A 26,134-nucleotide genomic window follows, 5' to 3' on the forward strand; every position below is an offset into this window, starting at 1 on the left:
TTTTTTAAAGCATTTAAAAAAAAACATCGCCTCAGGCCAGGGATATAACTTAAATGTTGAAGCAGAGGCTGAGCATGTGCAAGGCCCTGAGTTTGATCTCTGATGGCAGGCACCATCACCGCCCCCCCACTCCCCAACACTACTGTGAGTCCAGTAAAAGACAAATTTGAATAAAGTAACATGCCAGCAAACAGGCAGCAAAAGCATGATTTTAGAAATGCAAGTTTCTTGGGGCTGGAGTGATAGCACAGTGGGTAAGGTGTTTGTTTGCCTTGCACACAGCCAACCCGGATTTGATTCCCACCATCCAATATGGTCCCCCGGGCACTGCCAGCAGGAGTAATTCCTGAGTGAGTAACCCATAAGCATCGCCAGGTGTGACCCAAAAAGAAAAAAAAAAGAAGAAAAGAAAAGGAAAGAAAGAAATGCGAGTTTCTTATCTGAATACCTGAGATGGTATTGTCGAAGACAGAAAGAAAGAGCAAGAGATCAGATATTTCGGGAAGTGTTCAGAAAGTGGGCCTGACTTCCAGAGAGAAGCCGGTGCATGTGGAGTGGAACCCTCTTTACAGTTAGCACTCACGGTGCCTCTCCTAGGACTAGGTATATCACCCTCCTTGATCCTAGAGGTTTCTCATGCTTCTTAACTCACTAAATTTGCATTCTAAGCCTCGTCCTTCCCAGAAATAGAAAAAGAAAAACAAAACAAATCAGAAGTCACTTTGGCAAGGGGTTTTTATACCGCAGGCAAAAGAGATGACCCATGGAGACTGGCCCGGTAACCTCAGTGACCCTGATGCCACTGGTACATTTTCTCTAGTATCTTCATGTTAATCAAGAAACACACAAGCAGGCATTTTAATATATATAATTTAAAATCTTCGTTTCTCCCCACACGTAGCAAATGCACTTCATATTATTCAACTGGAAGTTTACTTCAAGGAGCAGCCCCACGGATGGGAAACTGCTTTCTATCACCAGGAAAAGGGTTGGCTTTCATGGGGACACTCTAAACTAATCCCAGAGACAAAGGGTTGAACCCAGCAGCCGGTGTAGGAGTCAGTGAGGTCCAGGAATCCTTTCAGTTCAAGTCCTGCTTTGATAAGGCCCACCTGGGCTCCTGCGACCACTAGTTATTGAAGCAAACTGGTCCTTCCGGCAGAAGTGAGGTCCCTGCACAGGAAGCCTGGAAGTCAAACTCTTCAGTCTCTGCCCATCGATGGGCTCGATCACATAACCACATGCGGGAGCATTTTAGATACCCCACGAATCTTCTACTTGGAGGTCCAACGTGCATTCTTCAGCATATGCCAGACTGGTCTTTGCCCCCAAAAGACGTTGTTCGTTTTTAGTTTGTGCTTCAGAGGGCTCCCCTGGTGGCTGACGGCATCAGAGCCACGGGAGCAGGAGGGCCCCGGCAAGCGCCAGGAGGTAGAGCCTGGGTGTGCTGCTGCTGCCGCCGGACGTTCTCTGCGCATGCATCACCGCGAATACGGCGTTAGTGTGGTTGGTAGGCAACTCCACGTTGCAGATCATTCCTTCACAGCAAGACCTACACTCCTATTACAAATGAGAGGGGCGAGAGACAGAGAGTGAATGATAGATAGGAAGAAGAGCGAAGCAAAAGCACGAACAAAAGAAAGCCTTCTTGAGGCTCTGAGGACAGGGAAGGAGTTGGTTTTCCTGCCTCTAAGTCAGTGAGGCCCTTGGGTACCCTTCCCCTCCGCTGACCCAATAGTAAGAACCATCAGAAGAGTCTTTTCATCTCCCCTTTGATTTATCTGTGTCAACCCAAGCACGAGCAAGAGGAAGAAGAGGAAGGGAAACTGAATAAGACCATTTGATTGAATCAACAAATCTTACAAAGGTTTGTAAGGAAAAACACTGAAACAAAAATGAAAAGCCAGGAGCCTTTGGGATTTGCCATTGATTTTCTTTCTAAGCACTGCTTGTTAGGAGATAATAATGTCTCTCTATTGTCTTGGTGAACACCTGATTCCTATCATTGCAGCACCAATGGCTTACTAATTATGGCTGCTCAGCGGTAAAAAGGGCTTGTTCCTTCAAAGCACAAGATTTCAGGGGCTCTCATCTCTGGAGGTACTGCCTACAGTGTGACAACCGGCACACTTAACTATTCAGAACAGCTTCTAGAGCAGCTGGGTTAAATAAAGTAAATCAAAGAATTTTTCACCTCAAGGAAATTATTATATTTATTTATTTATTTGTTTTTTTTGGTTCACACCTGGCAATGCACAGGGGTTACTCCTGGCTCATGCACTCAGGAATTACTCCTGGCAGTGCTCAGGGGACCATGTGGGATGCTGGGAATCGAACCCGGGTTGATTGCGTGCAAGGCAAATGCCCTACCTGCTGTGCTATGTCTCAAGCCCCGGAAATTATTTTTTAAAAGAAATCTTGATAGCCAACACCCCACCCTGAAGTTCTGCTTTAGTCTGGGGTGCCTTCAAAACACTATCACCATTATTTTTTCAAAACATTAAAAAATAAAATAAAAACAAACCTATAATCCTTACAAAGTTAAAAGTCACTGGTGTCACCACTACTTTTCTACATATAGGCTAATCAATTTCTAAAGTCTCATGATATCAAAATGGTTTTAAGAATTGTTTCCCTCAGACAGTTCAGGATTTCAGGTATAGGATTTCAGGTATATGCTGAAAATGGGTAAAATGCTCACTAGAATGAAAGAATGAGAAAAAAGTAGTTGATTGAGAACGTATCCACAGCTCATTAAATAAGTTAAAAATGGCATCACTCTTTCAATCTGTCACTTTCTCAGCTAAACAGAAGTGTTATATAAGATAAGGTTTTTGCAGTGGAAGGTGCCACAATTTTCCTCTCTCTAGCTTTCCTATTGATTTCTGGTGATTTCTGGGCATCAATAAATACAAGAATTGAACTTCATGTAGTGTTTGTCAGTCTCTCAAGGAGGTTTGCTTCTATAACTACAGAGCTGACCCCACACAAGTTCATCTAGAGTCCAAGTTCTATGGTCTAGCTGGGACCTGGGATTGATTCATTTTTGTAACATTTTTTGTTGAAGGACAGAAAGTCCTCAACTTTTCTTTGGTCTCTGTTTTATCACTGTAATTGGGTCTTTCCTCAAAGCATAGACATGTTCAACACATTATTGTTCCATAATGTAGAATTAACCATCACCAGCAAAAAACAAAAAAACAAAACAAAACAAAAGAAGCAGAACAGACATTTCACACACACATTCCGTACCGTATGTTCAGAATCTCGGCTATGGTGGCAGCCAACAAAATGGCATTCACTCCTGGAGGCACACTTTTTGGTGATGGATGTACTTCTTCCATGGCTGGTGAAGTGATGAACGGTCAAACAATACTGTGTATCTAGGAAGAAAGAACCTCAGCAAATTCATTTCTACATTGCAAAAGAGACTTTCAACAATCACTTCAGAAATTACTACAATCCAGTATGATCCATATGCAAGAAATTGACTGGTATTGAATGATTGTTTTTTTAGGCATTAGTTTTGAAATGACACCAGCTTTTGAAGCATGAATGTATTTTTTAATAAAACAAATATAAATGATCACGCAGCCGTGACCAAGGGGGGAAAAAATCAGTATTTCTCTACTGAAGCCTTAGGTCTAGTCATTTCCTATGAAAGTTCAGCATCTCTGTTTTGAAGCACATGTTCTATAATTCTCAAATAAAATTTAAGTTGAAAACATGAAACATAATGGGCGAGAACACAGTTTGTTGCAATATTGACCATTTGTTTCCTATAGATTAAAATGCCAGGTAGCGAACAGGAATGCACTTCAGATGATATAACTAGATCACCTTCCTTACTGGATTCTCGTTCTTGCTTTAATGTTCTCAAAGTCTTTGACTTTTCCTAATTAAAAAGCACAAACCCTAGATAATTTTTTCTCTATTTTCTCCTCTTCTTTAACCCTCTTTCACGATCTGCTCCCCTTTCCTCCTTCCAATCAGCTCATTTCTAAATATCCTTGCAGCAGTTAACTGTCCTCAATCACTAATGTTATTTATTAGGAATTTTTCAAGAAAGTGACTTCATTCCATATCCTAGGACTATAAACTTCAGTTCTTTGTCTCTTGTATAGTTTTCAGACCAAGAAAATGTTTCTTCATTGATTGAGAAGGGTATGTAGCAACAATGTCACAGAAAGGGAAAACTTGGCTAGAGCTGAGAATTTGGGGCCCATGTCTGCCTTTGGCACGAGTGAGCAAGCCATGTTTTACCCCTCAAGCTCATTTTCATTTTATTAAAGTGATGATAATAACTACCTTGGCTGTAACGCTGAGATAATAACCACAAGATACTGAGCATGCACCATCTGTCAGGTACTCTGCATGTTCTCACTTTCAAGACTTATGACAGAGCAGTCATATTTAATATCCTCATTATCCAGAGAAAGAAACTAAGGCAAAGTGATTTGCCCATGGTCACAGAGGTAGAAAGAGATGGAAGGCAGGATTCTAACTCAGGAGAGGCGCCAGGGTTTGTGCTCTTAGCCGGAGAACCATCCTGCCTCTAAGTTGTACTTATTATTCAACTGGAAAGTGCTGTGGCTTGTGCTACAGGAGGGCCGATTTCTGGATTCAGAAAGAAAGGGAACCACTAAGTGTTTTGGGGAGGCATTTCCATTTATCCCTTGAACAAAGAAGAATTGAAAACTGTAGCTGCATGTGTTCATATAGAATGTCACACATGCTCAAGCAGCCCTAGAAAGTCCGAATAAAAGCCAGGCTAAATAAAATAAGAAATGTCATTCTTGTCCTATCCTGTTACACAGAGAACCTCTTTTAATGACACCGACAGACCGCAGAAGTAAAGTGTACAGTGAAAAGGAAAGCTGAGATGACAAAGAACAATAGCTTCAGGCCTGTTTGCCCCCAGAAATGGTTGACTGTCATTCCCCTAAATAATGACAAGCTGGAAAGTAAGAAATTTAGCCTCAGTTAGAATTCCAGATGGTGAGTATCTCTGCAGCCTGACTGACTGGTTTTGTCAAGAATGTCCTGTCACACATGCTAGAATATAAGGTCATTCCATCTCGTTCTCCTTACATTTCTCAAGGTAGATGCTCCTTATCCTTCCCATCACTCACACTAGGGTTGTTTTGTCTATTTGTTTGTGTTTGCTAGCACAAGTGAAAGAAGAGGCAGCTTCACTCTATGGTTTCTACATTTGGACAGAAAATTTTGAAGCCCATAAATATCCACATGTGCTCCCATTAAAGATGGCTTTGATTAATGGGTTACAAATTAGAGCATTATGCATAGATCCAGTAGGAACAGAGTTGGTACAGTTTCAAAAACAGTTCAGTCAATGAAGATAAGAGGCTGTACATCAACCAACATTGACTCAGTTTCATGGAAATTTAAAGCAAACAGTTGCAGAATTATAGCCACTCTCTGGAATGAGCAAAGAGAGTCATCAGTCAATCAAGAAAAAATAATTGAAATAACTAAACATTTCATTTTCTATGAAAAATCAGAGACAAATCTTGTGTATTCACTCATAGAGCACACAATTTAAGATCAGGTACTATACAGTGAAGAAGGATAAAAGAATCTCAAAATATTACATAATTATTATTCCTGAAAACAATACAAGAGAGTGCCTATGTAAATGTCAGTTATTTGTGTTCATTTACACCAAATGATCTGCAGTACTAATGGAGGTCTCCAGTATGTGTTGTTGTTGTTGATGTTGTTTTTGTTATTATTATTATTATTATTAGGCTGGGTTTGAGCTCATCCAGCAGTGCTCAGGACTCTTGACAATGTTCAGGATACCATATGTGGGTGCCAGGGATTTTAATCACGGCCGGTCACATAGAAGGCAAGTGCTTTCTTCCTGTAGTATCTCTCTGGCCCTGGGCTAATATTTTTCAGTTGAAGCATAACTCGTTGACATTTCAGTTTCAGATGTATACCACTGTAGCACTGTCCTTCCATTGTTCGTCGATTTGCTCGAGCAGGCACCAGTAACACCTCCATGTGAGACTTGTTGTTACTGATTTGGCATATCGAATATGCCAGGGTGAGCTTCCCAGGTTCTGTCGTGCGGGTGAGATATTCTTGGTAGCTTGCTGGGCTCTCTGACAGGTATGGAGGAATTGAACCCGGGTCGGCCATGTGCAAGCCTACCCACTGTGTTATCACTCCAGCCCCTTCAGATATATAATAATCAACATTTGTAAACAGTGCAAAATGACTTCCACAATAAAATCTATTACTGTAATTCCTTAGAGACTTTCAAATTTTCAATACCATATTATTGATTATGGTCCCCACACTATACATTATGTCTCCATATTTATGTGAAGGGCTGGAGCGATAGTACAGCGAGTATGGCTTTTGCCTTGCACACAGCCAACATGGCAGACCTGAGTTCGATTCCTCCACCCCTCTTGGAGAGCCTGGCAAGCTACCAAGAGTATTTCGCCCGCATGGCAAAGCCTGGCAAGCTACCCGTGACATATTTGATATGGCAAACACAGTAACAAGTCTCACAGTGTTACTGGGCCCACTCGAGCAAATCAATGAACATGGGAGGACAGTGATAGTGACAGTGACAATGATTTATGTGAAACTGAAAATTTGTACTGCTTAATCCCCTTCACTCGTTTCATACTATCCCCCAAACCCCCAACTCCTCTAGTTAATATGCTCTTTTATTTTTTTGCTTTAGTTTTATTTTATTTGGAAGTGGTGCACTTTGGCCCACAATCAGTAACACCCAGCGCTAACTCTTGGCTTTGTGTTCAGAATACCATATGTGGTACTGGGGATCCAACCTGGGTTGGCTGAATGCAAGGCAAGTGCATTCACCCCTGTATTGGCTCACTCGCTAAGAATTCTGTTTCTCTCTGGCAAATACTCGCAATGTCCATTCATGTTTTTCATGTCCCTGATGATTAGTTATAGTGATAATCTGTAGTTATAGTGATAATCTGTAGTTTTGGGGAAAATGCTCGTTGATTTTTTTAAATGAATGTTTCATTTTTTTTAATGAATGTTTTAAAATTGAATTCTGTAAGTTCTTTGCATTAAATGTCAACTTATTAGTGAGTATATGATTTGCATATATCTTCTCTGATTCAGGAGTTTACCATTTCATTTTTTTGATGATTTCCTTCCTGGACAAATTTTTTTTAATTTCCTGTAGTCACACTGTTTTTTCTGCTTTGGGATCATAGCCACAAAACCTCATCACTAAGATCAATGTCTATGATTTTTTTCTTATATTTTTCTCCTACAGATTTTATGTTTCAGATAAATATTCAAGTTTTTAATCTATTTGGAGTTAATTTTTGTGTATGGTGTAAGACAGTAGTCTAACTTCATCCTTTTACTTATTGCTGTCCAGCATTACCACCATTATTCAAGATAAAGAATTCTATTTTTTATCTTAATTCTATTTTCTTCCGTCTTTGCTGAAAATTAACTAAATATCTATGCATGCGTTTGTTTCTAGGCTCTTTGTTCTCCATTAATGTGCACTATGTTCTTCAGTCAAAGATATGGTATTTCACCAGTTTTGAATGATGTACTTTGAAATAAGGGAGCATCGTGCTTCCAGCTTTGTTTTTCTTTCTCAAGATTGCTTTGGCAATTTTGTATATTTTTTCTGGTTCCATAAAAATTTTAGAATTATTCTATTTGTGTGGAAAGTAACACTGGGGTTCTGGTAAGGGTGGCATAAAATCTATAAAATATCTTGTATAATATTGATGTGTTAACAATATTAATTCTTCCGATTCTAGAGTTCATGATACCTTTATATTTCTTTGTATTTTCAATTTCTTTCATCTGTATTTTAGTTTTCATTTCACTGGTTAAATTAATTCCTAGACATTTTATTCTCTGATGCAATTATAAATGGAACTGTTTTCAAAAGTTTATTTTCTGATTGCTCGATACTGGTATATAGTAACATCAAATGTTTACATATTGGTATTGATTTCTGCAACATTATTGAGTTTATTAGTTACAACACTTTTGGGGTGGAGTCTTGAGGGTTTTCTATATATAAAATCATGTCACTGAAAAATAATGGCAGAGTACTTATTTTCTTTCCAATTTATATGCCCCATGTATCTTTTCATCTTGTTTACTTTTTGCAAAAATGCTCTGGTTAGAACATCCAACTATGCTGAATAAAAATGATGAAAGTGGACATCATTCTCTTCTTCCTGATCCTAGAATAAAACATTCAAAGTTTTTCATTTCAGAGTATAAAGGTAACTTTGCAGTTGTCATAAAAACTTATTATGTTGAATTCCATTCTCTCAAAAATCCACTTTGTTCAGAGTTTAAAATCATAAAATGAATGGTGAATTTTGTGTGTTACTTCTTCTGCACCTAATGAAATGATGATTATATATTTCTCCTTCCTTTCCTCCATCAACAGAGATGTATCATGTTGATTGCTTGGTGAATGTTGAATTGTTTTTCCACCCCAGGAATAAATCCACTTGATCATGGTGCATGATTGCTCTATTGTTAAATTTGGTTTACTTATGCTTTGTTGAAAATTTTGTGTCTATGTTAATCAGGAATATAGTCTAATTTTCTTTGTGGTGTCCGTGTCTGGGTTTTGTATTAGGATATGCTGCCCTCATAAAATGAATTTGGATGTATTCCTTCCTCATTTGGGAAGAGTTTCAGAAGAATAGATATCAAATCTCCTCTGGATATTTAGCAGAATTTCTATTAAGCCATTTGGTCCTGACATTTTTTTTGTATGTGTATGGAATAGGTGTTCGAGACTAATTCAAGTATTAGTGTTGCTCAAATTTTGCTCAAATCTCTTCCAATTTTCTATTTTTTTTATAATTCAGTCTTGGAAGATTAAATTTTTCTAGAAATTCATCCATTTCCTTTTAGTGCATCTATTTCTTTGTATCTTCTTTATTACTTTTTATATTAACTTATGAACTTTTGTAGTTCAGTCACAGTAGATATAATTTCTCCTCTTTCACATCTGATATTTCCTTGAACTCCTTTTCTTGGTGAATCTAGCAAAAGGTTTTTCAATTTTGTTTACCTTTTTAAAGAACCAGTTTTTTGAAAAGCTTCTATCATCTTTTTAGTCACTACAGTTTATTTCTTCTTTGTCATTATTTCTTTTCATGTTTGGGCTTCATTTGATCCTCTTGTTCTAGTTTTTTTAGGTGTACTATGACTTTGCAATTTTTTTTTGCTACTTGAAGTATACCTGTATTATTATGAACTTCTGTAGAACAACGTTTGCTACACCTTATATATTTTGTTAAGTCAAATTTCCATTTTCATTTGTCCATTTGATATTTTTGGATATCTTATTTGACATCTTCATTTCTGTCTAGCTGCTAAATACTGTATAGTCTCCGCATATTTATGATTATTCTAGTTCTTGAAAATTCTAACTTAACCAACTAATTCACTAAATAATAATCAACAATTTTAAATCTATTATACTTACTTTATAGCCTATTGTGCTTTATTTTAAGGAATATTACACATACATATAAAAGGTATCATTTGCAGACACTGTTTTTACACTGCTTTTTGTTTAGTGGTGGATAAAAAAATCCCCAACTACAAGACTGGTGAGATAGCTCAAGATCACAGACTTTCCATGCTCAAACATGGGAGCTTTATTTCCCAACACCACAAGACAGCTTCCCAACCCATCGTAGGCCTTAGCTCATATACTGGCTTTATCTGGAAGAAGTACGACCATTCCATTGCTTTAAATAATATGATGCTTAATCATCAGGGAGATGCAGATAAAAACAACTATGAGATATCATTTCACACCACATAGACTGGCCCACATCCACAAGAACAAAAGCAACCGGTGCTGGCGCAGATGTGGCGAGAAAGGGACCCTCCTTGACTGCTGGTGGGAATGCCGACTGGTTCAGCCCTTTTGGAAAACAGTATGTATGATTCTCAAAAAATTAGAAATTGAGCTCCCATTTGACCCAGCAACACCACTTCTGGGAATATATCCCAGAGAGGCAAAAAAGTATAGTCGAAGTGACATCTGCACTTGTTTGTTCATTGCAGCACTCTTTACAATAGACAGTCACTTAATCGCTCAACTTCCCGTTAGTCGTCGAGTTGCTCGAGCGGGCGCCAGTAACGTCTCCATTCGTCCCTGTCGCATGCCAGTGTAGCCCAATGGCATCTGTTTGCTGTGGAAACATGAAGAGCCTCAAACCGATCGTTCATGATCTTGATGAAGAAGTCTGACCATCTGGTAGGTGGGCGGCCACGCAGTCTTTTGACATCCCGTGGGATCCAGTCAGTAACAGCTCTAGCCCAGCGGTCATCTTTAAATCTTGTTATGTGACCAGCCCATCTGATTTTTGACACCTTGGCAAACGAGACAGCGTCCCTGATTCTTGATCGCTGACGGATGTCGGAACTCTGGATTCTTTCTCTCATTTGAGTGAAACATGATATTCCAAGCATAGCTCTTTCAATTCCTCTTTGGGAGACCCGAATAGCATTCTCATCCTGTTTATGTAGGGCCCGGGTCTCTGAGGCATATGTTAAATGTGTTCAATGCACAAGAGCCAGAATCTGGAAAAAACCTGAGTGCCCGAGAACAGATGACTGGTTAAAGAAACTTTGGTACATTTACACAATGGAGTACTATGTAGCTGTTAGAAAAGACAAAGTCATGAAATTTACATACAAGTGGTACTACATGGAAAGTATCATGTTAAGTGAAATGACTCAGAAAGAAAGGGACAGACATAGAAAGATTGCATTCATCTGGGGAACATAAAGTAACGAAATAGGAGACTAACACCCAAGAATAGTCAAGATAAGTACCAGGAGGTTCACTCCATGGCTTGGAGGCCAGCCACACATGCTAGGGGAAAAGGGAGCTCAGATAGAGAAGGGAGCACCAAATAAAGGGTGTTGGAAGGATCCTCTCAGGATGGGAGAAGCATGTGAAAGTAGACTATAGTCTAAATATGATTGCCACTCAATGCCTCTTTTGCAAACCACAACTCCTAATAGGAGAGAGAGAACAAAAGGGAATGCCCTGCCACAGAGGCGAGCGGGGGGGGGGGGGGGGGGGGGATGGATGAGGGGGATGGGGGGTGGGAGGGATACTGGGATCCATGGTGGTGGGAAATGGGCACTGGTGGCGGGATGGGTATTTGATCATTGTATAATTGAAACCCAAGCACAAAAATTTGTAAGTCTACAACTGTACCTCATGGTGTCTCACTAATAAAAATTAAAAAATAAATAAATAATATGATGCAGGGGCTGGAGCAGTAGTACAACAGGTAGGGCATTTGCGATCCCCAGCATCCTATATGGTCCCCCAAGCACTGCCAAGAGTAATTTTTGTGTGCATAGTCACGAATAACCCGAGTATCACCCAAAGAGCAATAAATAAGTGAATAAATAGATAATGCTAAACAATGCGGTGCAGAAATTCTCACACAATTCAAGGTAATAGCAGATCCAGACTGGCCAACTCTTAACTTGGGAGCTTTTAAAGCTTATTTTTCTTTACCTTTTCTTTTTACCTTTCAAACTTGAAGACATCATTTTAAAAAGTACAGTTTAAAATTTGACTAACCTAATCTTCTTATAGGGCCTAGTAGAGGATTCAATTCCAGATCATTCATCAGTGCATCTGCTCTGCTTTACCTCCAAGTTTATATCAAATCATTCAACTCACTGCACACCTCCCCGATTCCTATCACTGTTGTCCATGTCTTTTCTGCTTCAAGAGAATGGAAGACCCTACTAAATGTTTCATTCTACTTTTGTCTACCAATGATTCAATCTTCACAGCAGCTAGGGAAATATTTTTTTGTATTTATTTATTGGCTCTTGGGGCACACCCAGGAAATGGCAACAGGGAGAACTGGCCACTTCCACTCTGTGCTCAGTGGTTTATTCTCACAGTGCTTGGGCGATAATGCCAGGAAAAGGATTGAACCCAGGCCTTCTGCATGCAAAGAAAGCACTCAGCAGGTGAGCCCCAGACCAATATTTTAGAACAAGGCAAGTATCTTTTCTTCTGGAGCTTAGAATGCCGTCTGCCTTTCTATCACATTTATAATAAAATACAATAAAAAAAAAACGGGTTGGAGCGATAGCACAGTGGGTAGGGCCTTGCACGTGGCTGACCAGGCTGACCGGGGTTCAATTCCTCTGCCCCTCTCGGAGAGCCTGGCAAGCTACCGAGAGTATCTCGCCTGCACGGCAAAGCCTGGCAAGCTGCCCGTGACATATTTGATATGCCAAACACAGTAACAAGTGTCACAACGGAGATGTTATTAGGCCTGCTCGAGCAAATTGATGAACAATGGGAGGATAGTGACAGTGACAATAAAAAAAACCTCTTTATCTGAAAAATACTCCACATGCCACATCCTTACTGTCATTGGTCCTTTCTCCATCTATTATCAGCAGGTCATCTTCCTATTCATTGACTAGGCTAAGCCTTTACTCTTCGTGTCATACACTCTGTCCAGGTCGCCACATGGCTGACTTATTCTGGTCATTCATGCCTTACTTCAAACTATATATTTCTCATAGAATAGTCCCCTAAGCAACTATCCAAAACTCCTGCTCATCCCACCAACACATATTTTCTGACCTAGAATGAATGTAGTATGAAACAAGCACTGGTGATATAAAAGTAAACTAAACAAACTAAAAAGATTCCCCAATTTTTATAATGAGTGAATGTTTCCAAGCATCAAATATGACTTTTGAAGTGATATCATGAAGTACTTATGAAATTAATTTTATTTATTGCATTGCTAGGGATTCAATTCAGGTCAGGAGTGCAAAGTTTATGGCCTTATCACTGAGCTCCCTATCCTGGGTCACATTTTGGAAATTCTTAAAATGCTGCAGTAATGCTATAGTCTATTAGTTCTGCCTAATAAATGCTATTAAATAAATTCTTCCTCAGTGTTCACACAGCTACAAATTGAGGCTTTGCCATCAGCTTCCAAGATTACTCAGGGGAGTCTGATGTCTGTATATATCATCAGCCTATTGGTATGCAAACAACAGTATGTGAGACAGCTCCTCTCAGAGTTAGTCAAGAAAGACTTGAATAAGGTAAGATTACAAAAAAAAAGAAAGAAAAAAAAGAAATCTTCCAAACTCAGCACACTTACTTTGTGGACACCATTTATCTTCTGCCCATCGATTGCAGTTATAATTATCTCCTGCATTTTCACAGGTGAAACACTTGAAGCTATTTGGGAATGGTGTAGCTGTAAAAAAATGTAAAGTCAAACAGGTTTAAAAACAGAAAAACTTTTAAACATCAGCTATGGCACAAATTTAGTTACTTCAGTTAAAATAAAATTTATAAGCTATAATCTTTAAATGTTTTAAAGAACTGACTTAAGTTCCAGATTGAGGCATTTTCTTTATTCTCATCTGTGAACACCTGCTACAGATTAATAAAACAATTCCACAAACACATTGGAAATATCCATAGTATTGCTTGATTAAAAATTTTAATGGTATTAAGTGGAGGTAAGAGAGGACAGGCAAATATGGCAGTGATAGTGACCCCAATAACTTTATTATCATCACTGAGAACGAAAGTCAGATCTGAATCTGAGCTTGGATTCTGCCCTTCCTATGAATTGATTCTGTGATTTTTTTAACCTCTAAGAAATAATAATACTTACAATGATAATGATAATCCCTATAGGTTTTAGATGTGTAGTGAAAAAATGAATAGGAAGTTGGAAGAATGAGACTGGTAGAGTCCGTGGTATCTGTATGTACTTCCATTACATTTATATTTAACCTCAAGCAAGTAATCTCACTTGATATATGTCAATGATCACATTAGCTCTTGATTAGAAGCATGAAATTTAATCTATTGATAACAATGATGCTCTATTCACAGTATAATGTGAAGAGGAAATTTATGGGAAGCTGCAGTCTCAACTGAGAGAAAACCAGCATGTTCTCTTTTTGTTCTTGTGTTATTTTGGGGGGCGGGGGTCTTGAATTTTATTATTTTAATGGATAAAAAGTCAGAATAATAATATATTTGACATTTCTCTTTAGGTCAAGATATAAAGTCCTATGTAAAACTTTCAATTCTACCCCCCACCCTTTTTGAGAATAAAACAAGAAAATATCAAAGTGAATCCCAAATAATCCCATAGTTAGGATAATAATTAGAAAGCAATGGGTATTTTTTATATGTGGAAAATATATAGAGAGAAATATGAAACAACAGTAAATATCAAATGCTAAAGTATGAAGGAAATTAAATTAACTATTACAAATGGAATTCAGTTTTTTATGCGTAAAAATAAACTAGTTAGGTAAATAAATAATGAAAGCGACTCTACTAAATAAGAACAGTTTAAAAAAACATCATACTCAGAATGATGGTACAGCAGGTAGGGCACTTCCCTGGCATGTGGCTGACCCGAGTTGGATCCCCAGCATCCTATATGGTCCCCTGAGCACCATCAGGAGTAATTCCTGAGTGCAGAGCCAGGAGTAACCCTGAATACAAAGTCAGGAGTAACCCCTGTGAATAGCTGGCTGTGGCCCCAAACCAAACAAACAAAACCCTCCATCATATTCACTGTTGGTGGGTGAATAGTTAAAGTATAAATTAGCACAGTCTTTTTGATTTAGTAATTCTAATTCCAAGAATCTAATCTAAGGTCATTAGCCAATTGAAGAGGAAAACGCACTTAAAAAGATATTCAGTGAAGCATTAACATGAGCTTGCTTGTGATTTTCTGTAAAGTATAGGAAATTGGTTAAACAAGCTCCAGACTAGCCATATTTTAAAAATGAATGTAAAAGGCTTTTTACAGTTTAAAGCTATGAAAACCTATTTAGAACACAGAGGGAGAAAAATCTTCAAAAAATTAAATTTGTGGATCTCAATATGTCATTTTTTCAATACATACACACAGAAAAAAAACAAAGGAAGGAAATATTTTAAAATGTAAATAAAAGTTCGTGGTGAGGGATCAGAGTGATAGTATAGCAGGTAGGGCATTTGTCTTGCATGTGGCCAACCTGCGTTCAATCCCTGGCATCCCATAAGGTCCCCCGGGCACTGTCAGGATTGATTCTTGAGTACAGAGCTAGGAGTAACCCATGTGCACTGCCAGGTGTGACCCAGAAAGCCAAAAAAAAAAATAAAAGTTCATGGTGAATCAGAATTATAGATAATTTTTATTTTTTATTTTTCTCTATTTAATTTACCTATTTTTATTTATTTTCAGAATAATTTTTATTTTGTTTTATAAATTATCGGTCTCTTTGGGATACTCTGTAATGAATAAATATGTTTTCTCCTTTTTACTGATGTTTTTATCATAATACAGTGTTGGGCTTTAAAAATTCAAAATTTGTAAATAAACTATGTCTATGCCACGTCATTAAACTCTTAGTATATCAATTTTGAAATGTAAAATATGTGAGAGTTTGAGGTGAATATATGTCATGTATATGCAGGCAGTGTATAGTGCGTGATGACTGAATATCTAAATAATAAAGAAAAGATCAAGTAAAAAACAATGACACAGACCTCATTTAGGAGTAGTATGAAAGCAATTGCTCTCAAATATAGTGGTTCAGTAATAATATCAGAAGAGCTTTTGTTTATTTTTTAAAGAATTAAAGGGAAGAAGAAAAAAAGAAATATTCATTCCACATTCCTGAATAATGAGTGTCTAGAGAAGATTAGCTGGCATCTGGGGAATTTGCCATCAGAAAGTTTTCTTTAATTTTCAGATACTCTACCACAGTCTTTTACATTTATGCCAATTTTTATCAATAAGTATATCTCACTCATAAAGTATGTCAGAGAAATTTTACTTGTCTGAAAAGAGACAAAGGAAGGGACATGACATAGGTATAAAATAAAACAATAAATTTATCCTACAGACAATCACTTGATCACTTGACATCCTGTTACTCATCGATTTGCTCGAGTGGGCACCAGTAACGTCTCCACTCATCCCTGTCGCGAGCTAGTGTAGCCCAATGGCATCTGCTCGCTCCAGGAACACGAAGAGCCTAAAACTGATTGTTCAGGGTCTTGACGAAGAAGTCTGATCATCTCGTAGGTGGGCAGCCACGTGATCTTTTGACGTCCTGTGGAATCCAGTCGGTAATGGCTTTAGTCCAGCAGTCTTCTCCAAATTGTATTATGTGTCCAGCCCATCTGATTTTCGATGCCTTGGCAAACGAGACAGCATCTCTGATTCTTGATCATCAATGGAGGTCAGAACTCCGGATTTTTTCTCTCATTTGAGTGAAGCGTGATGCTCCAAGCATAGCTCTTTCGATTCCTCTTTGGGAGACCCGAATAGCATTGTCATCCTATTTTTATAGGGACCAGGTCTCTAAGGCATATGTTAATGCAGGAAAAACAGTGGAATAGAAGAGATGTGTCCGGAGCCAGAGGTTCTTCATCCTCTTAGCTATTTCTTAGATGCTCTTGAAGGTGTTCCAAGCTGCTCTCTTCCTCCTGTGCAACTCAGGTGCCAGGTCATTCGTCATGTTGCCTTCTCGACCTAGGTACACATAACTGTTGCATTTGGAGATGGTTGTTCCGTTGAGAGCGAATGGAGCGTCAGGAACAAGGCTGTTTCTCATAAACATTGTCTCTGTGAGATTCAGCTGTAGTCCGACCTTTCCACACTCATGGTTGAAGTTGGCCAACATTTGTGCTGCTAGGCACAAATTTGTTGTTATAAAACAATTTGTTGTTATAAAAACAATGCCATCAGTGAAGCGGAGGTGGTGTAGTTGCTGACCATCTATCTTCACTCCCATTCCTTCCCATTCCAGTCATTGCATGATGTTCTCGAGGGTGGTACTAATGAGTTTTGTTGAAATGGTATCACACTGTCGAGCACCTCTTTGGACATGGATGATCACTTCCTTGTAGAATAGTGAGATTCTAGTAGTGAATCTGTAATACAGCTCATGGAGGATCCTGATATATTGAGTTTGAACACCCTGTTTGGCTAGGGCTTCGAAGACCACTTCAGTCTTAACAGAATCAAAGGCCTTCTTTAAATTAATGAACATTAGACAGAGTGGCATCTTGAACTCCCAAGAAACCTCAATGAGCTTGGTTACTGTGTGGATATGGTCGATGGTGCTGAATCATTTTCTAAACCCGGCTTGCTTGCATGGTTGTCCTTCATCTAGTGTTCTGCCAATCCTATTCAGGATGACTCAAGTGAACAGCTTGTAGACAACAGAAAAAAGGCAGATCGGGCGATAGTTGCCAATGTTGTGGATGTCTCCCTTCTTGTACAGTAGAACGGTCCTGCTGGTTTTCCACTGGGACAGAACCTTGCATTCAGACAGGTAGTGTATGAAGAGCCAAGCCCGAATATTGATGAGTACTGACAGCAGGTTCTTCAGTTGTTTGGGTCTGACCTTGTCTGGGTCGAGTGCTATTCACTTCTTTACTGACAAAATGGTGTGTCACGGAAGGGTGAATGTTGGGAAAGACATATCCATCCTGCGGAATTTGGTATGTGGGCAGCTGGACTTGGCTATCGAAGAGATCTGAGTAGAGGTCATGGATAATCTTCTCCATTGCCCTTCTGGAAGATGTGATATATCTATCAGGATGTCGGAGGGCAGTCATCTTGGTCTTGTAGTTGGCAGGCATTTTGCTTTTCCCTGATTCTGTCACATCGGCCAGCACTTCTGCTCTTCTCTCTTTGAGGTCTTCCTTGATCGCATCTCTGCACTGCTTTGCGAGCTCAGATGTTCGCTTGTGGTTGCCTGAGGTATGCACCAAACCACGTTGGCGAATAAGCTCAAGAGTTTTTAAAGACAGGCTTTTTTTGTGGCTCTCTCTCCCTTGGCATTCCTCACACAATCATGGAGGTGCTGAATCAGTCGTTCATATTCTTTGTCAATGTTGTCAAAGACGACATCTTCCCATGTTGTCGCAATAGTGCCAAAGAGCTCCCAGTTGGTGGTCGTTCTGGGAGTTCTCTTCTTAAACTTTGCAGCCCTTTCTCCCCACTCTGTGAGGTAGAATTCTGCACAATGGAGACTGTGGTCCAATCCTGTTTGGAATTTTGGGAAAACAATGACATAGGTCAGGAAAAACCATTGATTGAATATGATGTGGTCAATTTCGTTGTGGAACCATCCACCGGGAGACTCCCATGTCCAATGTTTAGATCCAGTCTTCTGGAATTGTGAGTTACCACGGATGATCTTGGTCGACATGATGAACTCAGACAGTCTCTCACCCTGTTTGTTCCATTCTAGGCCATGGGTCTCGATATGGAATTCTTTGGCTGATCTTCTCGGTCCTATCTTGGCATTAAAATCACTGACCGTGATCTTGTAGAAGGTGTGGTCTTCTTTATAGAACTTCTCCAGCTCCATGTAGATCTTCTCAATTCCTTGTTCATCATAATTGGATGTTGGTGTATAGACAACAGAGATAGAAATTGCCAGCAGTGAGCCACATCTATCCAAGTGTAATCGTATAATTTGGGTTGTCAGGCATTCAAATGAATCAATGCTCATGGCCAAGTTTATGTTGACAAGGACACTGACACCACTGATGACTCTTTTGTCATATGTTCCAAGGAACAGTTCTGCTCCAGTGTCAAAATCCAGCGACACATCATAATACAATTAATACCCATCTTTCAAGATTATTGCACCATATTTGATGGGGTTCAAATATGGTTTGAACCATGGGAACACCTGCAAGGGTGATTAGAGGATGCCCTAAAAGCCTCTGTCCCTCTTGGATAGTCTTGCAAGCTACTGAGAGTATCCCGCCCACATGGCAGAGCCTGGCAAGATATCTGTGGCATATTCAATGTGCCAAAACCAGTAAATACAGTGGTTCTCATTCCCCTGACCTGAAAGAGCCACCAATACAGCAGCATTAAAAAGGATGAAGAAGGAGAGGCTGATAAAATCTCAAGGCAGAACTAGGCTGCCAAAACGAAGAAGGACTAAAATGATTGTCTGTACTTTCAATACATGTATGCTGGCATCATATGCATCCTTCGAGGACCTGATGTGCAAGCACAAAAGAACAAGTACGACATCATTGGTCTGACTGGGATGAAAAGGCATCAACCACATCATGCCTACAGACAATATATATTTATATTTTCTTAGCTTTAAATAATTAAAGTTTATATAATCTTTGCAAGGTTAAAAGTGACAAGAGAGGAAAACATTAATGTAAATCCAAATATATTCTTCTACAAATTTTAAATACTTTAATATGTTTAAAAATTGCTAACAGCCACTTGGTATGATATAGTTTATTGCTTAAGGCAAAAAGTTTCTTGAATCAATATCCTTCTCCAATGAAAATATCAAGGATAAAACAAACACTGAAGTTTCCTGTGCAAATTTAGTCATGAGGCAGTATTCAAAAATGATAGTTTTCACAAAACAAAAAGCATTTGTTAGCCAATCAGTTTTTTTTCTTTTTGGGTCACATTCAGCAATGCATAGGGGTTACTCCTGGCTGATGCACTCAGAAATTACTTTTGGTAGTGCTCAGAGGACCACATAGGATGCTGGGAATCGAACCTGGGTTGGCCACATGCAAGGCAAATGTCCTACCTGTTGTACTATCGCTCCAGCCCCTAGCCCATCAGTTTAACTATAGAATTGTATCAATAGTTGTGGCTTTTTTTCTACATTAAAACAAACTGAAAGTTTTTAAAAATGCAAAGCAAAATCCTCTATTGGAGGGAAGTGAACACTGATGGAAGGTGTGGTCTTGAAATGATGTACGCATAAAGCTCTATCGTAAATAGTATTGTAAACTATGGTGATGTAATTAAAAATAAATTTTATAACAAATAAAATTAATAAAATAAAAACTTCCATTGGAGCAAATGTTAACAACAAAAGTAAGAGTTTTCAAAAGACTATTTCACTTATTTATTTTTGAGGAGGGATTCTCAGGAATGCTCTGATGGTCACTCTTGAACTGGGTCAGTCACATGAAAGGTAAGTGCTTTGCCCTTTCTACTATATTTCTAGCCCGTCAAAAGATGATTTTGTTTTATTTCAAAAGATGAGTTTTAAATGTCTTTTTGACAATTTTTAAAATGTCTCTTTGTTTTGAGATCTCAGTGGGAAGTGAAGTCATTTGAAGCCAAAAGAGAAAATTCTTGTCACCTTGTATTACTCTTGCTCATAGAAGAATGAAAGAATATGTTTTGTGGTATTTTTCCCCCCTAAGAAAAGGAACACACTAGCAAAGGAAATTTACCATTGGTTAAAACAGAGACATAAAAATACTCACTAGGACCCCACAATTGAGAACTCTGATGACAACCATTACTTACGGTCAAGAGGAGGCCTCACATTATAGAAGTTGATGTTCTTGGCAAAGGCCCAGTTTTCTGAGATGATGAAGATGTGGATCACAGCTAGAGCTAGAGCGTGGCAGAGGGGCAGCATCCTGGCATTGGGTCTGGAAAAGTCCAAACTCATGTATCTACAATGGAAAGAGAAGTTGGTTGAATGCATTTGCATTTTGCATATCTCTAGAAGTAAATGTGATTATTATTCAAATTGATTCCACCATCTACTTGGCTTGTAAGGCCAGTGCCCATGAGCAAACTATATCTCCTATCTGATGAAAGTCAGCAATTACCATCTTCTGTTGGTCAGGCCTTGATGCCAGCCAGCAAGCCACTGGAAGAACAAGCCTTCCATGCAATAGATGCCCAAGCTGCTATCCATCCTACTGCCGCGTGAGGGGAGGCTTTTACTTTGTGCTTAACCATCTGATTGCTTAACAATCTTCTAAAAGTCTTTTATGCTTTGTTTGCCCTCTCACACCCAGCTGTGATCAGGGCTTACTTCTGGCTCTGCCTTCAGGGATCACTCCTGGTGGGGCTCAAGGAACCATACTGAGGCTGGGATTGAACTCCGGTTGGCCATATGCAAGTTAAGTGTCCTACCCTCTGTACTATCACTCCAGCCCCTAACAACCTTGGTTCTGAGGTATGTTTCATGACAGTGATTGAGCCTCCTAGAATTCCATTCCCAGTACAAAGATTCATGTGTGGTAAATTCTGAAACTCTTCTAAAACCTAGAAGAAATAAGAAAAGTGGAACCGTGAGTTAAGAGACAGTAAAGAGCAATGAGTCTGAGAAATTAAATATCTGTAGATCTCAGAGCTCAGACTCTCGAAGAAGAATCGGTCACTATAAAATGCCATCCCCACCTCTTTCTGTCATGTTGGATGAAAGAAGAAACTGTCAGGTTCTAGAAGTCACAGAATGATATGTTGTTTGAAACATTGAAAACCATATGCTAGTTCTGGCTCACAAATACTACTTACTGTTCTCACACATTTAGAGAGGGCTGAAGCCCAAGGAAACAGTTGTACGCACTTAGCATTTAGCATGGAGTTCCACTTTTTCTTTTTCACTTATTTGGGCCTGGGGACTACATACGGCAGTGGTGAGCAGGGACTACTCCTGGCTTGATGCTCAGTATTGACTCCTGGAATTGTTCAGAGGACCGTATGTAGTGTCCGCAATTAGAACCAGGGTCATGTCTGCATGCAATGCAAGTGCCTTACCTGCTATACTATCTCTCTAGTCCAAAGATTCCAACTTTTAGAAATTGACCTTTGCTAGGAAAATCTTCAGAAAGATGCTCAAAACTTAATAAAATACCACTACTGATAGGTCCTCTTTGACAAGGGGGAGAGATGGGACAGTAGAAACAGTACATAAACTTGGAGTCCAAAGGTTTTGCTGGGGTGTGTCGGCTCTAGTTATTAGCTGTCTGACCTTGAACAAGCTCTTTAAACCCTATTAACCTCAATTTCCTAATCTGTAAATTGGTTTAATAACACCTGCCCTGCCCACACACTTGCTAATTGTGAGCATCAAACAGGCTGATGTAGGATCACAAAGGATTATGTAGGATCACAAAGAATTGTGTGCGTGCAGCACTGGGTAACACAAGTTTCTTGAAAATGCTGGTATCTTGGAGTTCAATACCCTTTATTGAACTGAACTCACTGTCTAGTTCATCAACTTATCTCAATTTATTTAGGCAGTTTTTAAAAGAAAAAAGAGTTTGATCTATGCATGTACTGCATAATCCTTCATGGATACTTTGTTAAAAACGGGGGTTATAATATGTGAATTTTGGGTATTTTACTTCCTCATCCAGTGTTCTGAGCATATTGGTTTCCCATGTGTAGCTAGCAATATCTGCTATAGAAATGGAATTTAATATCAAACATATATACATGTATATATAAACATATATACATTTATATATATATATATTCTGTCTTGGTTCATTTTTAGAAAATCAACCTTTAACATTTATCAGAATTCTAAATCCTATTCTTAAATTATTTCTGAGGAAACAAAAATTCAGTCAACTATATTATTCTTCACAGAGAAGTGGTTTCAACAAATAAGATTTTGTACAGCGAACTATTCTGTATTCATTATGAATTAGGTGCTAAGTACTGGGTCTCCGTCTTTACATGAGTGCATATCCTCTGTGTGATGTAGATGAACCCTTCTTTTGAGAAACTTAAAATGACAGTGCTTCAACAGCAATATGGAGATGATGTCTAAGATTATTGATTTCCCCTTATCTACAAAGTCCTTTTTCATCACCAAGTAACTGTGGGGTCATAGACAAGTTGCATAAAGTCTCTAAGTCTCTGCTGCCCTAACTGAAAAACAGACATAAGGACATAGCTATCGCATACTGTAGAAGTGAGGACTGAAGATTCTGCATAAAGCACTCAGAAGAGCACTGAGCTCATGACTGCAGCTGTCTTTAGCAAACATTTCCTATTAGGCAGTAAAAAGCATTAGAAAGCATTAGATCAAATACCTGCTTCCAAACCTAAAATCAATAACCTTGCACAAATTCCTTAACCTCCTATGCCATAATTTTTATGTGTGTAAGATGGAAGCAATTGGATGGAATCATATGTCTTATTAATCAATTCACAATATATACACATATCCAATCATTATGTTTACTGCTGAAACTATAATGTCACCTGTTGATTATTACTAAAAAGTAAAGAAAACTGAGAAGCCAGAGTGGTAGTACAGTGGGTAAGGTGCTTGCATGCACATGGCAGACTCATGTTTGATCTCTGGCATCCCATATTGTCCCCTGAGCACTGTCTGATGTGATCCCTGAGCACAGAAGCAGGATTTAGTCCCTAGCACCACTGGATATGACCCAAAAACAAAAAACCTAGGAAATAAGACTGAGTTTTTATTTTGCTGTATTGTGCAGTACCAGGGATCAAACCCAGAACCTCACACATGCAAGGGAAGTGTCCATCCACTGAACTACATCTTTGACCCTATAAAGAAAACTGGGAACAAAGGAGGAATGATAATAATACACATGAAGGAGCACTTAATCTAATTAGCTATATACACACTATTTTGCTAATCTGTACTAAATAAACATTCACTACTATGAACAAATCCCCAATCAGTTTGGAATCACAAGTTGGAATCCCCATTGTCCTTAGATAATCTCAATGTGAGACAAAAGTCTGTCCATTCATTCAACATGTCACTCTTAGGAACAAGGGCATACCAGACATTTTTATGATCAGATTTCCCAAAAGGGTTTTGCTCTCAAGTGGTTGGCACTGAAGAGGGAGAATCGAAGGCAGTACATATGGGACAGAGAGCATTTCCAATAAACTTTAATGAAGGGAGGACAATGTGTTAGCGGTAGGGAGAGGCTGTTGTATATACATGAGGTGGTGAGCTGAGGAAGTGAATATGGACAGGTGGATTAATTAAATGATGAGAAAAATCCTGCAAAGAATCAATGAGAAAAGAACCATGGTCCAATGCTGCAGGAAGTGTTACTTGTTATGGTAAGTCAGGAAGCAATGCATGGGACTAGAACTTTTTAAAAAATGGGTAAAAGACAATGTCAGAGAGTTGAAGAGCCCAATCAAACAGGCACTACTATCCCTCACAAAGATCTGGATCTAGCAACATCCAGAAATGGTCTTTTAGATGATCTTTTTTTTAATTGAATTGACTGTAAAATACAGTTACAAAAATTTTATGATCAGGTCTCAGTCATACAATGTTCCAACATCCATCCCTCCACCAGTGTACATTTCCCACAACCAATATCCCCAGTGTCCCTCCCAACACCACCACCAACACCACCCCCAAGCCTCAGTCAATGCAGGCACTTTTCTTATTTGTCTCTCTCATTCTACTTTTGGGCATTAGATTTGCAATACAGATACTGAGAAACCATCATGTTTGGATTTTCTGCACACATCTTCGATCCAGAGTAATCCCTTACAACCATTACTGGAAGCCTGTCTCAAGGGCTGGGGGACAGGGCAGTGGGGATAGAGAAGGGACCACTATGACAATGAAGGTTAGATGACCTAATTTTGAAAACTACCAAAAATGTTTTGTCTGTGAAGTCATGGGTGCCAGATCCCTGGTCTTAGTTCTAGATTCTAATTGAAGGCATACAAGTGAACGTCAAATTATAGAGAATTCAGAGGCTCCATAAAGGCTTGTCTGAGTGTAACATGGACAACTCAAAACAACTGACTGTAAACCCAAGGGTAAGGCCTGTTTCCTCCATTCTTCTAACCAGCAGTGGAGAGAATAGAGTACTATCGCTATGTCACAACTGTGGAAAGTCACCACCATGCTCAAGGTCACTCTCCACACGCTCAGACAACCTCACACAAGAGAGGACTAGCCTCACCCAAGACAGGATGAACCTCACCAGAGACTGGACCAGCAGGAAAACCCAGGTACACGGGAACCCATGACTGAGATCTCCAAGCCCACTCACATCGGGACTAAGCCTCCGCCTCCCAGCTCCCCAGTTTTCCAGTAGCTTGGCAGTCACACCCACAACTGTCCCAAGTGCCATGTAATCTCATCCACAGCCAAGACCCAGAGACGATAAACTAAAGCTCCCAGAAGAAAGCACCACAGAATTTCCTAGAGCACGTGGCCACTCTTGTGGCCGTGCAATCTCTTACATTCTACCTCACTTACTTATCAAAAGTATCACACATTTGTTTCGTTTCTAACATACTTGCTTGTATTCTCTTATATTCTGGGTTAAATGGCTCCAGAATGAAATGCAACAATCTTCACAGACAAAACACAAAGCAAAACAAAATAAACAAACACACACAAAAAACTGTGGAAAGAGAGGGTCAGAAGTGAGAGTTTGAGGCCACTCCCACAGTTGCCTAAAACCTAGTGTTCCCAAAACATTCCCACACATCCTGTTCTAGCCTACTGAGTTCGAAAGCAAGTGCAAAAGAAACCAAAAAAATGCCGCTTCCATATACTTTAGAATGTTTTCTCTTTCATTTTTAACCCAAAAAAACTAGCCTTATTTCATCAAAACTCCTCCAAAAATTGCAAAGGTTTTTACCTGTCAATTGAGAAAAACACCAAATAAAAACGTCTCATTTTTCCAGAGCATGATTTATCATGTATTTACCACATACTGTTTTCCAACACACACCTCTATTTACCTCTATTCTTTAGGATATAGTTTTGTGTTAACATGACTGTTTTCTTTTTCACAACTCAAACACATCAGGATAATGAAAAAGCAAATGACTATCTGCAAGTTACTTTGCATTTATAATCTTTTTACAGAGACACTGAACTAAAAATGGTCTTTGGAGACTTTGCTGAGTAGACTCTCATTGAAATCTTTGCAGTAGAATGGGGTACAATAGTACTTTGATTTTGCCCTAAAAGAGGAAAAGAACCAATCCTTACTAAATTATTCTGGTACTTTCTCCATTGTTATTAGAGAAAAGTGGCATTCTTCATATAGGGGTGGGGGAAATTTGTGAGATTCTTGGGTTTTTTTTCTTTATGGGTTACACCTGGCAATGCTCAGGGGTTATTCCTGAATTTGTACTCAGGAATTACTCCTGGGGGTGCTCAGGGGACCATATGAGATGCTGGGAATTGAACCCAGGTCAGCCATGTGCAAGGCAAATTCCCTACTTGCTGTACTATTGCTTCAGCCCTGAAATTCATAAGGTTATTAGCAAAAACGTGGATCTATTCA

General features: G+C 39.1%; 1 protein-coding gene across 1 annotated transcript in view; it reads right to left on the bottom strand.

The window, feature by feature from the left end:
- Window positions 1-1,375: 1,375 nt before the first annotated feature.
- LYPD6B (LY6/PLAUR domain containing 6B) overlaps window positions 1,376-26,134 on the bottom strand; it is a 245,791-nt gene continuing 221,032 nt past the window's right edge. The window contains exons 3-6 of the mRNA XM_056117675.1: window positions 20,376-20,527; window positions 13,188-13,286; window positions 3,253-3,383; window positions 1,376-1,560 (exon numbers count right to left, since the gene is read on the bottom strand). Coding sequence (XP_055973650.1) covers window positions 1,390-1,560; window positions 3,253-3,383; window positions 13,188-13,286; window positions 20,376-20,523 — 549 coding nt within the window. The 5' untranslated portion in view covers window positions 20,524-20,527 and the 3' untranslated portion in view covers window positions 1,376-1,389. The remainder of the gene's footprint in view (window positions 1,561-3,252; window positions 3,384-13,187; window positions 13,287-20,375; window positions 20,528-26,134) is intronic.

This window comes from Sorex fumeus, unplaced genomic scaffold (assembly GCF_029834395.1).
Source record: "Sorex fumeus unplaced genomic scaffold, SorFum_2.1 ptg000035l, whole genome shotgun sequence".
In the NCBI taxonomy this organism is placed as follows: domain Eukaryota; kingdom Metazoa; phylum Chordata; class Mammalia; order Eulipotyphla; family Soricidae; genus Sorex; species Sorex fumeus.